This window comes from Rattus norvegicus, chromosome 9 (genome assembly GCF_021556685.1).
Source record: "Rattus norvegicus strain SHRSP/BbbUtx chromosome 9, alternate assembly SHRSP_T2T, whole genome shotgun sequence".
Lineage (NCBI taxonomy): Eukaryota > Metazoa > Chordata > Mammalia > Rodentia > Muridae > Rattus > Rattus norvegicus.
The window spans coordinates 126,300,088-126,316,784 of record NC_141542.1 but is presented as its reverse complement, the minus strand read 5'-3'; the positions used below and the strand labels follow the sequence as shown (position 1 = coordinate 126,316,784).

The following is a 16,697-nucleotide window of genomic DNA, read 5'->3' as shown; positions in this document are numbered from 1 at the left end:
TCTGTTTATATCCCCAGTAGCAGACTGAACAGTTCTTTCAGGACCGAGCCATCTGAACCACATTCTGAATCCCCTGTTCTAATACTCCTGTTTCTCCCGGAACCCCGGCAGACCATTGTGCCCCCAAACAGCCCTTTAGAGAGCATGACCTCAGGATAGTTGAGAAATTAAACACTCTGTTTTTATGTTTTGAAAAGTTAGGGGGAGACACGAGAGTGTAATAATAAACCAGAGCGCTTTCTTCTTTGACTCTCCGTGGTGCCTGAATATGAAATGGTGTTCTCACCTCCTATTTTCCATTAGTCCACGGCAATTGGAGGCTTTTATGTGTCTACAGCAAATGCTTTGCTGACCTGGCGTTCTTACCATGCAAAGTGTCCTGAGATGCCGGTGGCGCCTCGTCCAGCCCAGACACGGAAGGGGGCACAGTGCCCCACTGCTGCATGTATTTTCCTGAGGAGTTTAAAGCGTGGTAGAATGAACTGTCTCCGAGTAATTTATTTGTAATCTGATTCAATCCGAGAAAACCAGCCAAGGAAAACCCATGCAAATATCCAGCACCACGAAGAACCAAGTAAACAAGCCAGTCTCAAGTAACCGAGTCGAGTTCTGGTACGTGTTTGTTGGAGATGAGGACTTACTATGAAGCCCAGGCTGGCCTGAACCTACCACCCTGCCTCGACTCTCTGAGTGCTGCACAGTCATGTGCCACCACACCTAACTGTTCTACTCCTTTTTTTTTTTAATAATATAAATACCAAAAGTTCTAAAAATGAATCAGGTAGTAAGAACACAGGAGATCTCTAAGATCAAAAGAGATACTAAAAAAATAATTAACAGTATTGGCTGATAGGCAACAGAAGCAAACTGGAACTCACACAGGCAAATCAGGTCTCTGGTTATCCTATCTGTCTTATGATAAGAGAGAAAAACAGAGTGGCTTTGCCCGAAGCCCTTCGGTGACCCCAGCACCCCCGCCCTCCCAGCCCTCTTCACAGTGCTTGGGAGCAAATCCAGAGCAGCACCGATCTGGATAGATGCTTGCCGCTGAGCTGCTGCCTTTACAGAGGGTTTTAACGCTGCTGTGTCTACACACCTTCCTCAGTTCATGAGCTACTCAGTCTCACCTGGCTGGTGTGCATCCTTCTCTTCCTGGGCACTTAAGGGCCATGTCTTGTCTGCTAAAAATGTGGGAGCCTGCACGGTGTTGTGTCCCAGGGAAAGGCAGGAAGATTGAAAGATCAAGATCCCCACCGGAGCTGGAGTAGTGGCTCAGTGGTTAAGGCTGCTCTCTGTCCTTCCAGAGGGCTCAGCACCCTCTCCCTGAAGCTTACAACTAACTGGAACTCATTCTGTAGACCAGGCTGACCACAGAACCCACAGAGATCTGCCTGCTTCTGCCTTCCCAGTGCTGGGACTAAATGTATGGGTCACCACCACCCTGCTCGGAAATGTTTTACAGGCCAGCATGAGCAACATAGCAAGGTCCTATCTCAAAACAAACAAAATCCACATATTTGGCCTCAGGTATCAATGAGAAAGTTTCCTGAGCATGGGCAAGGTCCTGAGTTCAGCCCATAGCGTCACTAAAATTAAAAAATACCCGTTGACATTATTACACGTGTAAGGTCCCATTCGGCGTTTCTTGTTCTATGTCCGTTCTGGATGCTATGGATCACTCAGACAAGATCAATCAGGAAAGCAAATATCTTGACTTTGCCCCACTCCAGGCCTTCCTAATCCACAGTCTACTTTTCTCAGTGCCCCTTTCTCTCTCCATTTCTCCAACAGAATCCTTGTAGGTTAAACGATTCTATCTTCTGGCACGACACTAATCAAGGGAAAAGGAAACCAGGTCTGCATTTTTCCTAGCATTGTGACGCCGCCACCTAATGAAACCTCCAGTGTACAAAACTTCCTTCATGTTCCTTTTAAACAAATCCTTTCAGGGGGTGGGGGGTGGCACCAATATAACCCAGGCCCCCAGCGTGCCAGGCGAAGTACCCTACCATCAAGCTGCATCCCCAGCCTTTCAGCAAATCTTTCCCAGTCACAAACTCTGTTACGTTTTCCTCTCCCCTCACTTTCACTGAAGTGTAATTACTCATAGTTTACAGATTCTCTATTCGTGAACTTCACGGCTCAGTGTGTGTGTGTGTGTGTGTGTGTGTGTGTGTGTGTGTGTGTGTGTTAATGGTGGGGAGTCTGAGCCACTTCTGCAAGTGTTCCCAGCTGGGGTTTGACAGGCATTCATCACCTCCTGCCCAGAATGAGTAAGTGCTCTCTGTGGTAAATTTGAAGTCACTTTTTATTGCACTTTTGTGCAATTTTTTGCATAAAAATTGGTCTTTGGAAGCAAAATGAAGTGTTAGAGGATATCCGATCACACAGTGAACCCCGAAATTGTGTTATTTACTGGAAAAACTTTTTTTAGTTGTGGTGTGGCTCTGCCTAAATATTGTATACAGGATTAAATAAAGTCAATCATGGGTCAAGAGGCAGAGCAAGCAACCAGTTGACAGGAAATGAACATAGGATTATTAAGAAAAAAGCACAGAGATTAAGAGTCAGGAGGATGACTAGAGTGGCACACAGGAAGTAGAAGGGAGGGATGCTCGGTTTGAAGGAGGATTTTTGAGAAGGCCTGAGAGAGGGGCATTTCTTCTGGGATGTCTGCTGAGGAGGAAGGACAGCTGGGTGCTTTCTGTGCTTTTCTGAGCTAGCAGGATTTCACCCCAGCATCTGACTCCTGAGTCTTCATTTATAAAACCAAATGATCAAGATTGTGTTAAAAAAACAAACAAAAAACAAGGAACCATGTGAAATTATCTTCTATAATGCTTGATTTTGCTTTTCTTTCTCAATTGTGTTGAAAAAATGGTTGCCAAGTCCAATGCTGACTGCTGTTTAATAGTCTTGATCACTATAAGACTGTGCTGTGTGTTGTGAATGAAACATGTTCATACAACCAGGAAGTGAATTGTTGGGTGTGAGCTCAGCATCAGTGAAGCAACGTGGATCACCTTGTTTACTTGTTGCTGTGATGAAGTACTCTGTCAAAAGCAACTTGAAGGAGAAGATGTTTGTTTTGGCTTATGCTTCCAGAGGGGTCGAATCCTCCATACTGAGGAAGACAGGGCAGGAACAGTGGGCTGGAATGTGGCAATTGGATCCAAAAGCAGAAATGAAAGAAAGTGGGGGGGCTGGAGAGATGGCTCAGCGGTTAAGAGCACTGACTTCCCTTCCATAGTTCCTGAATTCAGTTCCGAGCAACCACATGGTGGCTCTCAACCATCTGAGGTGGGATCTGATGCCCTCTTCTGGTGTGTCTGAAAAGGGCAACAGTGTATTCACATACATATAAAGAAGTCTTAAAAGAAGAAAGAAAGGAAACTAGACACAAAGTAGCTGAACGCCTGAGTCTATAGAGGATATTTCCCGCTTGAGCCACAGCTTTCCTTGGGGATCAGTGGGGAGAAAGCCAAGAGCCCAGTTCTCTGTCTCTCTCTTTGTCTCTGTCTTTCTCTGACTCTCTCTGTGTTCATGTGTGTGCACATGTATGTGTGGTAGCAAGAGGTAAACATTACAGGTCTTTTCTCAATAATTCTCCATCTTATTAATTAATTAACTAATTTACTTACTGTACTGGCTGCTTTTGTGTGTCAACTTGACATTGACACGAGCTGGAGTTATCACAGCGAAAGGAGCCTCCCTTGAGGAAATGCCTCCATGAGATGCAGCTGTAAGGCATTTTCTCAATGAGTGATCAAGGGTGGGAGGGTCCAGCCCATTGTGGGAATGTGGAAGTGTGAGCTGAATAAACCCTTTCCTCCCCAACTTGCTTCTTGGTCATGATGTTTGTGCAGGTGACTAAGACACTTACTTACTTACTTACTTACTTACTTACTTACTTGATACAGGGTCTCAACCCCATGCACTCATTATGTAGACCAGGCTGGACACTGCCATTGGACGAGAAGGAAAGATGGGTGGGAGAAAAATTTAGAGAGAGGAGAAAACTGGAGTGAGGCAGAAGCAGAAGCAGAGAGAACATGGAGGCGGATGTTAAGATTCCTCTCTGCCCATTTACAGGTTGTTATGAATGTTCTTAAGGGATGGATGTGTACAGGGCTTCGTGTGTCTAGGTGGGCAATTATAACTGATCAATTGGATCAGAGGTTATTGTGTTGTGTGTTCTTTCATGTGGCGATTTAAGTTCAAGAGAGTGTGTGGGGGCTGGAGACTAGGCTGACATGGAATTGGGATGTGTTTGTCTGGCATGGTGGCAACCTGCTTTGGGAACTGGATGGGGAGAGAGATTGTTGCCAGGCTCAGAGAGAGGCCTTCGGCAGTGTGATATGGGATAGAGCAAAGCAGGTGAGACACTTTGCTGATTGAGATGAAGATATCTACCAGACATCTTGGGGCGCTATGGTGCCAGACCTGGTGCGGGGGGGAAAGACAGCTTTTATTTTTTATAATATTACAGCAGCAGCTAACTTTATTGCATGAATGCCAAATGCATTCTACTCTTTTTCGACTTCTTATGGTTTGAATTCCCCAGGTGTCAGCATAAATTACAGGAGGGTGCACACCACTGATACATCTTTTAAAGCTTATTCTTTGCTCTGTAGTCTTTGAGGACTTGTCTTCCCATCATTAGACAAGCAGAGCAAAGAAACAGAAAGGACACCTTAAAGGAGACCAAGAGAATCAGGACACACACACACACACACACACACACACACACACACACACACACATGCACGCACCAAATCCAGAAAATAAAGGATCAGATCTGGTAGCCCAAGAGCTTGTGCCACTTAACCTCATCCTATATGTAAATTAACACATCATGTTAAATGCTACAGCCTCTCCACGCCCATAAAACTGCTCCCAGACACCACCTGATGACTGCCTCATTTCACTTTATTTTTTTAAAATGATACAAAAAAATGCTTTATTGACAGTTGTAGGCCATCCCGTGGGCTAGGTGATGGTTACCTAGGACCCAGCAGGAAGGTCAGCTGAATGTCTGAGGCTGTCTTTCTGACTCCAACAGGGTGCACACATTGCCCTCTCTAGCCAGGCCTTTGACATTTCAGATGACAGAGCGACCAATGTTATCCTGAATCACACACACACCTGCATGCACTGCCCTGGGAACCAGTTCTGCCCCGCACTTCGGTTACCCTAGACAACTTGATGGGCTGCTTGTGCCTCATATTCCTGACGGCAGTGATCTGGCAGAGAGGCTCATTTTATTTAAAAAAAAACAAACATATTTTATGTCTGGCAGTGGGTGCACACACCTTTAATCCCAGCACTTGGGAGGCAGAGGCAGGAAGATCTTGGTGAGTTTGAGGTCAGCCAGCCTGGTCTACATGGTGAGTTCCAGGAAAGCCAAGACTACCCAGAGAAAACTCTCTCTCTCTCTCTCTCTCTCTCTCTCTCTCTCTCTCTCTATATATATATATATATATGTATGTATATGTATGTGTGTGTATACAAAATTTGTGATATGTATGTATATGTGTGTATATATATAGTCACAAAATGTGTGATATATAAATTATCTGAGAATTCCACAGAATGTATTTTGATCATATCCCCACATCCACCCTCCCTTTCCCTATCCCCCAACTTCATACCCTCTTTTTTAAAAAAAATAACCCACTAAGTTCAGTCTGCACCACCCATATGTTCTTGGATGCAGGGCAATCTCCTGAAGCTCCCAACACACAGGGGCCAAACTTAAAGAAACCGGGCCTCCTTCTCCCAGAAGCCATCAGCCGTCAAAGCTCCTCAGGTGGGGGTGGGGTTCAAGCACTTCTTCCTACTCGTGCCGGCTGCAATGCCGACTTGATGCCTGTGCAGGCAGCCATGTCCAGGGCACTGTTCCATTCTGGCTTTCTCTGACCTCTGGCTCTCTTTCTGTCCCTTCTTCTGAGATAGGTGTCAAGCACCTTGTGTTATAACCAACAAGTAAATGAAGAGATGATTATTACTTGTCTTTAATTTGGGGTGCTAGGGGTGGAGCCCAGGGCCTTGTGCCAACCATGGAAGTATTCTACCAGTGACACTCCTGGGCAGGAATGGGCTTTGCAAAACTGTTGCGTTTTGGACATTTAGGGCTGGGGGTGCAACTCGTGGAGTGCTGCTTTACATGCATGTGGCCCAAAATTCAACCCTCACTATCACAAAAGAAAATTCATCTTAGATTTTGTTTTGCTTTGGGCTAACTGATCACACCAAACAAACGTGCAGGTTATTATGGGGTACTTTGATCTTAAGCTCAGGAGAAAATGCCACCATACTGTCAGAGTAAACTGAGTTTTGAGCATCTGAGGGTCAGCAGCAGCAAGTACCAGAATCCAAATTTGCACTCGGGATTGCTTCCACTACCCTTGTGGTTGCTAAAACCTCTGAGTGTGCAAGACCCTTATAAAAAGTGGCATAGCATTTGCATCTAACCTGTGCACAAGTTCCCGAGAGCCTCAACCAGCTTCAGATTACATATTATCTACAATGCTATTCACTTACATACGTCTACCTATGACTTACAGTGGAAATACCACTTAGAACGCAGTGTTGTACTGTTTAGGGACCAATTACAATAGCATATTTAATGCAGGCCCAATTCTGCCTTTCTCAAGTATTTTTTTACAGTGTGATTGATTGAATCTGTGGATGTGTAGCCCACAGGGATGAAAGCTGAATGGTCAGTCGGTCATCCCAAAGCAGGATCAGTTCTCTAAGTCTTGAATTTGTTTCGTTTTTTTTGTTGTTGTTGTTTTTTGTTTTCTGGGTTGGGAATGGAACATACAGCCTTACACGTGCTAGGCAAACACTATACCACTGAGTGGCACGCACTTCTGGAATTAGTTTTTCCTTCAATAGAAAAAGCAAACTGTATGACCAGGGCAACTCACTTCCAAGTTGTTCACTAAAAGCAGTTGGCACAGAATATTGACTTCCTGAATGCTAGCACTTGGGAGGCAGAGGCAGGTAAATCTTTGTGAGTTGGAGGTCAGCCTGGTTTAGATAGTAAGTTCCAGGCTAGGGCTACATACTGAGACCCTGTCTCAAAAAAAAAAAAAAAAAAAAAAGTAAGAAAGAAAGAAAGGAGAATTGAGGCTGGAGAGTGGAGAGATGGCTCAGTGGTTAAGTGTACATACTGAGGAACCTAGTTTGATTTCCAACACTCACAACTTCCTCTAACTCTGCAGGCACCAGCACTTTACACACACACACACACACACACACACACACACACACACACACACACACACACACACACGCTGGCCAGTTGTAGATGGACATAACTTGTAGGTTGCCCCCTATTTTTCCCTTCACTCAGTCTCCATTTCTAGACTATATTTTCCCCATGACACTCAGTGGACAAAATGGAGGCTAGAGCCGGGTGACAGAGAAGTCAAAGAGAAAGGCATAGATCGGGTTACACAGGACAGCCTTTTATCTCTGTTATTTCTCCCCCAGTGGCTCTTTTGAAGGCCGGATGACTTCAATCCATTATTTGCATAATCTTCCACTTCGAAAGTTCATGAAAAGATTATGTCCTTACATGGTACAATTTTCTACTTTGGGAATTTTCTCCGATTTGCAAATCAAAAAGACCCAATGAAACCATCAAAGCAAAGCATATGAGAAATAAAACAACCAGTGGCTTCATTTAGTTTTATCAAAACATACCCAAGCGTCCCTGTCCCCCCAACCCACAAGAAACAGTGTCATGTTAGCTCACAGGTACAGCGCTGAGCCTAGGCGTGCCAGTTGGGGAATGTAGGAGCAGCAACTGATCTCAGAGGAATCGCTCTCTTTACCATCTAGAATACCACTCCTTGGTGGTGCAGTATGTAGCCTAGGCTAGCCTCTGAAGTGAGTCTCCTGTCCCAGCTTCCCAAGAAGAACACCACACCTTCTGTGGCTGATTTTATCTGTGTCATTATTTCAGTCCGGCTATAGAAAAATTGGCAAAGATCCCTGGAACTTTGGAATAAGCAGAAAAGATGACCAACAGAGGGAGGGAGGGAGGCAGGAAGGCACCAGCAATATCTGAACTATTTAGATGCAAAGACAAGAAAATATTATAATAAATGGTCTTTTAAAAATGTTTGTCTGCACATACATATGCGTGTGTATGCGCGCGCGTGCGCAGGCCAGAGATTGATGATGTCTTGCATCCTCTTGTCAGTTGCTCTCCCCACCCTAGTTGCTCCCTTCCACCCCCCCAACCCCCGCCCTTGAGTCAGGGTCTGGACAGTGAGCCCGCAGTCTCAAGGATTCTTCTGTCTCCACTTCCTTAGTACTGGGATTACAGGTTGGTGAAACCCTGTCTAACTTTAAATGTGGGTGCCTGAGGATCTGAACTCATGTCTTCATGTTTGTGCAACATTTTAGCGACAGAACCATCTGCCTTTAATACTGATAGAAGGAGAAACATCTGAGCAGAACATCACTTTTCAAACACTGGAGTAGCAGATGACAGTTTGCTGCTGCAGGGAGGCAAGCTGCGGCGACCACTGTCCAGCTGCAGCCAGCCCGCCCATTTGGAAAGCTCAAGGCGCGTACTGGCTGCGTCTGAGACAGCTACTGCGTCCTCAACTTTCGCCCAAGACCTTAAAGATTGTTGGGTAGATAGCGGTGGGGCCTCAGAGGAAGGAATTGAAGCTGAGGCCCCCTGCATGGGTCCCCCCGGAGGAACTAACTGATGGAGTGGTCCTGGGCTCCTTGCCGGAGAGAGGCCCCGGGGATCGAGGTGGGGACCGTCCGACGCTCTCTGCACTTCCGGAGGGGCTGGGGGCGCGCTGTTTGGAAGGTGAGAGGCGGAGCTGCTGGCGTTTGGGAAGAGACCAAAGGAATGTGTAATTGGAAAATCTGTAACCGAGACCCGGTTCCTAACCCTTTGGCTCTTTCCCCCCGAGCCCCCTGTGGAGAGGCAAAGGGCCGAGAGATGGTGAAGGGAAGAGTCACGTTTCGGAGAGGGAAGTGAAATAAAGAGGGCGGCACCCGGGGGGACCTGTGCGTCATTGAGGGACCTCGGAGCGGCCAGTGCGGAGGCGTGGGGGCAAGGAGCCAGAGGGGCCGCCAAGCACCCGAGTCCGCTGCCCGTTCCCGCGGCCCCGCAGTCTGCAGCCTTGTGGGGCTCAAGATGTGTCAGGAGACCCCGCCCCGACCCCGAGCACCCAGCCGCTGGACGCCGGCCCTGCTGGCCCTGCTGGCCCTGGGCGGCGCGGGACTATGCCACGCGAGCTCGCAGCCTGGGTACCACGCGCGGCCCAGTGCTAGGAACAAGTAAGTGTCCGCCCCTTATGTTCGCCCCTGGCCCTAAGTTCCAAGTCCTCGGTGGTCATTCCCGAATCCGCCTGCGGGCTCCGGAGCTGCCCTGCCAATGGCGACCCGCGATAGCAGAGAGATCCCCACGGGCTTTTGGGGCGTCACCATTCCCGGGTGACCATGTGCTCCCCACCAGGCGCCGTGAGCATCCTGAAACGGACCTGGGCAATGGGGAGTGTCCGGCAGGACTCCAGAATCTGCTGCCGAGCCCGAACACGAACACGTCCCAGAGCCCGCGGGTGTGGGGCTCTTTGGTGTTCCACAGACACAAGAAGCACCCTGGGGTGGCGGCTTTGGCAAGCTCCTGACTTCAGTGCGGGTGACTGGGTCAACTGGTCTCCCCCTTCCCCCCATTGTTCTCTAACTTTACCCAGCCCCTTTCTCTCTGTCCTAGGAACTGGTGCGCCTACATCGTGAATAAGAACGTAAGCTGCACGGTGCAGGAGGGAAGCGAGAGTTTTATTCAGGCTCAGTACAACTGTCCCTGGAACCAGATGCCCTGTCCATCCGCTCTGGTGTAAGTCGGGGAGCACGAGGACCGGACGGATGGGTGGGTGAGGTGGAGCGCTGGGCTTCAGCCCTTAAGAAAATCTTTTCCAGACCTTCTATACTATAAAGTCTGAGCTTCACAGCTAGCAGCCACACTGGGCTATTTAAGAGTGTGCTGTTCTGCGTGAACCTTGAAGATGCGCAAAATTTGGGAGTTTGTGATTCCCTAGGCCACAGGAGAGGATGAACAAAGCCCCCACCCCCATCTCTCTCTCTCTCCCCCTCTTTCAATTTTATTACTAACATAAGGCAGCAGCTGAACCTAATTAGATCCATATTGTATGTTCTGGGTCGAATAGAGATTCCAAAATGTTTAAATGAAGGATTAGCTGAGAGGTTTGACTGGTTGGAGTTCTGAAGTAGGTGAGTTTTGTCCCAACTATCCTCTTCAGCTTTATGGTTTTCTAAACTAAACTCCCTCCCCAGGATGCTTTAGAACATTCCTTTTCTTCTCAAGTTAGATTTGTGGACTCCAGAGGCGGATCAGCCCTTGAACATGAGCAAAACTAAGTTAACCATCTTTTTGCTCATAAAGATTCTAGCATCTTAAAAACAGGGGGAAATGATTTGTTAGTGCAGATTCTGCGGACACATTGTACTCGTCCAATGGCGATCAGGAAGGTCTTTGAGTTTTTGTGGAAGCTGGATCTCAGGAGACTGCTGGTGTGGATAAAAGGCTGTTGGGGACACGTGATGATAGGGATTGTTTCCACTAAGAATAAGTTGTTTGTCTTCGAGCACATTGTCAGTGCTGCCCAGAATGCTCAGTGGTGGGCAGTTCTGTCTCTGGCCAGGCTCAGGACCTACTGAGCTTGCATCCCAGCAAGCTGCTTCAGGGGGCAGGGAGCAGAGGAGGCTGTAGACACGTAGGTCCTGGGTCCCACCCAGGCTGCATTTGGGAGCCACGAGCAGGGCTAGAGAGTTCCTGGGAGGCATAAAAAAAAAAGTTGTGTAAACTTGCAGAAACACAGGGGAGCCCGTTATTTTGTAACATGTAGGTAAACAGCTGATGCAAACTCCCTAGACATCACAGAGATTCAGAACTGTCAACCTGCCTTAAATTGGTCTGTGTTTGGATTTAGACTTCACAGTCTATGCCAGCTGCTAATGACAGGACAGCCAAGTGAGGTTTTTACACTGGGACAGAAACACAAAACAAGTATTCAACACAATCCGGAAGGATTTGCTTGAAATTAGAACTGAATTGTCAGCCCGGACAATTTCATCGCTGTATACAGCAGCTATATTTTGTACTTTTCTATAATCTTAATTCTTACCATGACACTTCAGAGATAAATTTTTCATTAAAAATAAAACTTAAGAGGGGTGGGGTGGGGAGATGGCTCAGTGGGTGAAGTACTTGCTCTGCAAGCCTGAGACCCTGAGACTGAATCAGGGGACGGTGACTGCCAGGCAACCCCAGCACTATGGAATGGCGGAGAGTGTGAGATGGCTACTTCCTGCTTGCCACAGCTGAGCTCCAGGTTCAGAGAGAGACCTTGTCACAAGAGGGTGAGGAGGAGAGTGAGAGTCCTGCACCTGACATCTCTGCCTCCACAAGCACCTGCACCCGTGTGCACACACACTGAACACATCTGCATACATGTAAATATATTTGCATACACTTGTACACAGTGGACACGCATATAATACATGATTGCTTGCATACATACACACATACACACATACATACATACATGCATACATACATATATAGAAGTTTGTGTTTTAGGGGTAGTTTTTTGAGACAGGGTCTTACTATATGATCCTGGTTGGCCTCAAGTTTAGATATCTGCCTGTCTCTGTTTTCTGAGGGGCTGAGATTAAGGCATACACCAGCATACTCGGTGATAATTGTGGGGTTTTGTTTTGTTTTTTTATTTGGGTATTTGAAGAAAAGCTTGCTATGTAGCCTGAAATTTACTATATAGCCCAGACTGGTGGTGAACTCAAGGTAATCATGCCTTGACTTCTAGAGTGCTGGAGTTATAGCCATGAGGCTCTACTCCTTGCTTCGCTTTTTGTTTAAAAGATGATTTGGGGCTGGGGATTAGCTCAATTGGTAGAGGACTTGCTTGGCATGCATAAGGCACGGCTCATCCCCCAGCATGGCATAAACCGGCCATGGTAGCACACTCCTAAAATCCTCAGATCTGAAATTCTTACTGTGGAAAGGCTCCCTCTTGGTCCTAGGCTGGCTTTGGGAATACATTTTGGGAGACAATGGAATTCTTCCTGTGGGATGATTGGGTTAGGAAGTCCTTGGCACTGAGGCCGACTTACATGCTCTGTATTAGCTATTTTTATAGCAATCCCTGAGAGTCATTAGAAAGTAGCAGAACCAAGTCCAGCTCTTTGCTTTTTCTCTCCAGCCTCAGCCTCCTCCTACTCCCTTAACTCAAATACTCAAATAGTTCCTATTGTCTGAAAGTGTCTACATCCGTGTGTGTGTGTGTGTGTGTGTGTGTGTGCATGTATGTATGTGATGTGTGTATGTGTGCATGTGTGTGGTGAATGTGTGTGTATGTGTGCATGTGTATATGTATGTGATGTGTGTATGTGTGCATGTGTGTATATATGTGTGTGTGTGTTTGTGTGTGTGTGTGTGTGTGTGTGTGCAGTGTGGGTATATACAGTCTGTGTTCAGTGTGTGTGTATGTGTGTGTGAGTTTGTGTTTGTGTGTGTGTGTATGTGTGCATGTGTATATGTATGTGATGTGTGTATGTGTGTGGTGAATGTGTATGTGTGTCTGTGTGTGTGTGCAGTGTGGGTATATACAGTCTGTGTTCAGTGTGTGTGTATGTGTGTGTGTGTATGTGTGTGTGTGAGTGTGTGTTTGTGTGTGTATGTGTGCATGTGTATATGTATGTGATGTGTGTATGTGTGTGTGCATGTGTGTGGTGAATGTGTGTGTGTGTGTGTGCAGTGTGGGTATATACAGTCTGTGTTCAGTGTGTGTGTATGTGTGTGAGTGTGTGTTTGTGTGTGTGTACAGTATGTGCGTGTGTGTGTTGTGGTGTGTGTGCAGTGTGGGTATATACAGTCTGTGTTCAGTGTGTGTGTATGTGTGTGAGTGTGTGTTTGTGTGTGTGTACAGTATGTGCGTGTGTGTGTTGTGGTGTGTGTTGCTGGCCCCCTCTTAGGTGGGAATGGAGAAGCAAAGACCTGCTGTGTCTTACTCCTGTCTTAGTGTTCATGTTCAGCTGGTTGCTGGTAGCAAATGACTGTGTTTCTTCTCCAGACGGAACTACCCATCCCCTCTTTCATGCTTCATGGCAGAGGTTCCAAATAGTTCCAGAACCTTCTGCTGGACCAACAGCTGTTAGCATTTGTGGCATCTGGAGGCGTCCTTTCTGTGGCCAGGATGTCCAGGGAGCCCAGATGCAAGCAGTAAGCGATGTGTTTGCGTTGCCTTTCAGCTCAGCGCTCAGGCTTTTGGGGCTGGGGGTTTTCTGTTTTCCCACATCAAGAGACTGGGGTCGTCAGCACCTCACCCCTGCCCGTACCCTTCTGGTCAGCCTTGTATAATATAGAATTTCTTCCTCTTGTTTCCTTGCCCTTGGCACTTCAATTAAAGTATAATTTCCATGCTGTAATGGTCCCCTTGCAAAGTGTTCCTACTCATGGGTTATGGTACATGTATACAGCTGTGTAGCCGCCAGTGTAACCAAGGAGGAAACAGCTTCTGTACCCATCACCTGCCCCAATATTTGGTAACAAATGTGCTATCTTCTATCTTCTCTGTCTATCCAGAAGGTGATACAAACGATCCTTTTGACATTCGCTTCTTCCACTTAGCATGAGATTGTGTGTGTGTGTGTGTGTGTGTGTGTGTGTGTGTGTGTGTGCGTGCATGTGCATGGTGTGTGTCATTTCTGGTGCTTTGAGATAGGTCTCTCTATATGATCCTCCTGTGGCCTTGAACTCTCAATTCTCCTGTTTCAGTGTCCTCAGGCATGGGTCAGCATGTGTACCCTACCATTCCTGACTTGCTTAGATGAGGTCTTACTGTGTTGCCCAGGCTGAAAGCTTAGACTTGATCCAGGGGCTTACATCTCAAGTTTGGAAGCAGGTTCTGCCTTTCTGTTACACAGTAGCCTTACAATGCCATGGAGGAGTGAGGACAGACTTCCTGCTACCCGGCTTAGGATGCTGAGTGAGGCTCAAGAGAGCCGGGAGAGACTCAGCTGAGGGCAACTTGCAGGTTCGTAGCCCTTTCTCTTAAGGAAATGATTACATTCATCTGGACTCTCTCCTGCTAGTTTCTGGACCTTGCATTGGGTAGGAAAGAAATCAAAGATCTGAGAGAATTTCCATCTTGGGCAGTCTCTCCTTCCTTCTTTATATATTTGGTGGGCATAGGGGTGGGCGTGACTGTGCTCAGCACTGGGTCTGGGTCAGAGGATAATGTCAGGACTTGGTTCTCTCCTTTCTACCTTTGCGTGGGTACTGGAGAGGGGTCATCAGGCTTGGTGTCAAGTACCATGGCCTCTGGGAGTCATCTTACCCAGCCCTTGAGCATTTCTGGTACCCGGAATCCAAGAGTTGGATTCCAGGCATTGATGCTTATGATCATTGAGGGGTTCTGCCACTCTGCCCCGGTTAAGATTAACTTTTATGTGTTTTGTCTACAAATCTATATGTGTACTACCCACGTGCCTAGGGCCCTAGAGTCAGAAAAGGGCATTGGATTCCCCTGAGTTGCCAGATGGGTGCTGAGAGCTAAACCTTTGCAAGAGCTGCTATTAACCACTGAGCCATCTCTCGGGCCCTTGGTGCTTGTTTTCTTGTTACTGTTTGGTTAACAATAGGCTGACCTTATACTGGAGGTCCTCTCCTCCCTTGGTCTCCTGAATGCTGGAGCTTCTGTTTCTCTTCCACCTCATCACCTATTCTGTAAAGCTGCAGTCAAGAATGCTGCAGAGGGGAGGAGGGCCTTCGTTCCAATGAGAATGGGGATGATGGTGGGTTGGGGTGTGTGTGGCTGCTGTGGAGAATTTGTAAGAGGGCTGACCTTGGAAGTAGGGACCCAGGCAGGATTCAGGGAAGGGTCTGCTTCTGTCTGCCTGTGTTTACTCAGCCTCCTTTCTGCTTTTCCTGTAATTTTTCTTCTGTAAAGATGTTTGTCCATATTAGATATTAGTTGTTCTCCCCTCTCCTCTGCTAAGCATTGGTCCCAGAGAGTTTCACATACTAGATGAGTATTCTACCACTGACTACATCCCCAGGACTATTAACTCCTTAAAAAGGAAAGACAGGGGCTGGAGAGATGGCTCAGCGGTTAAGAGCACTGACTGCTCTTCTAGAGGTCCTGAGTTCAAATCCCAGCACCCACATGACTCACAACCATCTGTAATGGGGTCCATTGCCCTCTTCTGGTGTGTCTGAAGAGAGTGACAGTGTACTCACATATATAAAATAAATAGTTTTTAAAAAAAAAAAAAAAAAAAAAGGAAAGACAAACCCCGAGAGGGATCTGGGTGGAGTACACTCAGAGCCTGTGCCTGTTGGGGGAAGATGTAGACCAGGAATCTGCAGCAGGTGTCAGTTCTGGGTCAAGTTCCAAGACACTTCTAATCTTCAGATTCCAAGGGGAGCAGATGGTCATACAGTTGGAAGGAAAGTTGTCTATTAAGGACCACTCCTTGCCAGGAAAAATAGTTTATTTTAGTTTTTTTTCCCTTCCCCTCCCAAGTACAGGATGCATAAGACTAAAACAAAACCCCAGACAGCTCCTCACACATTTGTCTCCAGGAACACTATCCCATCCGATTCAGAGGGGGGTACTTCCTTCCCTTTTACCTTTTAGACAAACATTTGGCACACAGTTGGTGGTTCAGAGCGAAGGCCTTGCTCCTCAGCATTGGAATCAGCTGCAGAGGGCTGAGCTGGTGTCATAGAACACCTGTCAGGGAGGCCGAGGAACCACACATTTAAACCCAAGGGTCACAAGGCTGCTGTGGGATCTTTTTGGGGGTCTTTCATCCTCCTGCCCTTTGGGGTTACACCTTCCTATAGAACTCAAGATTGCCTTCCAGGTTTCTTGTTCCTGTGTTTGGAAAGATCTTTCCAGAATATTCCCATAGTTATTATTCTTGTTACCAGCTCAGAGTAGGTAGGGCACGGACTGGGGTCTCAGGAAAATGACTATGGTGTAAAGCCCTGGATTCAATCCCCAGTATCAACAAAACAAAACCCCAAACTTCTGTGTTTCTCTTCCTAACTTTTTTGTTTTTAATCTTGGAGATAAGGAAAACAATTTAAATAGAAGCCATGGTCTTAACAACAACAAAACAACTCAAAAAACCAGCAGCAGCTGGCCTGGCAGGGGCGGCTCGGGTCTTCAATCCCAGCACTAGGGAGGCAGAGGCAGGCAGAGCTCTGTGAGTTAGAGTCCAGCCTGGTTTATAGAGAGAGTTCTAGGGCTACACAGAGAAACCTTGTCTCCACAAAACCCAAACCAAACGACCAAACCAAAACCCACACACATAAAAAACAAAACAGCAAACAGCAAAGAAGGGGGAAAAACAGTCATCTCTTGTTGGAGTGTTTTATTTCTGTCAGTTGGTCTTTCTCTGTTGGCCTGTATTAACACATGGTAGTTATCTGAGTTAAAATACTGAGGCAGCCAGGAAAGGGTGGGTGGCCGTGCGTGTGGTTGTGGGTGTGGGTGTGGTCGTGGGTGTAGGCAGCCTAGTCTATAGGGAGCTCTGATAGGCCACCCAGGCCAGGCTCTCCTTGGTGGCTTCAATCCAAGCATGTGGATGGCAACAGGTGTTGGCTAAGAAGA

At 47.0% G+C, this 16,697-nt stretch overlaps 1 protein-coding gene across 2 annotated transcripts in view; it reads left to right on the top strand.

The window, feature by feature from the left end:
- Window positions 1-9,071: 9,071 nt before the first annotated feature.
- Window positions 9,072-16,697, top strand: part of Emilin2 (elastin microfibril interfacer 2) — a 59,720-nt gene continuing 52,094 nt past the window's right edge. For both annotated transcript variants that reach the window (NM_001431280.1, XM_087566543.1), the window contains 2 exon segments: window positions 9,072-9,315; window positions 9,752-9,874. In NM_001431280.1, coding sequence (NP_001418209.1) covers window positions 9,173-9,315; window positions 9,752-9,874 — 266 coding nt within the window. In that variant the 5' untranslated portion in view covers window positions 9,072-9,172.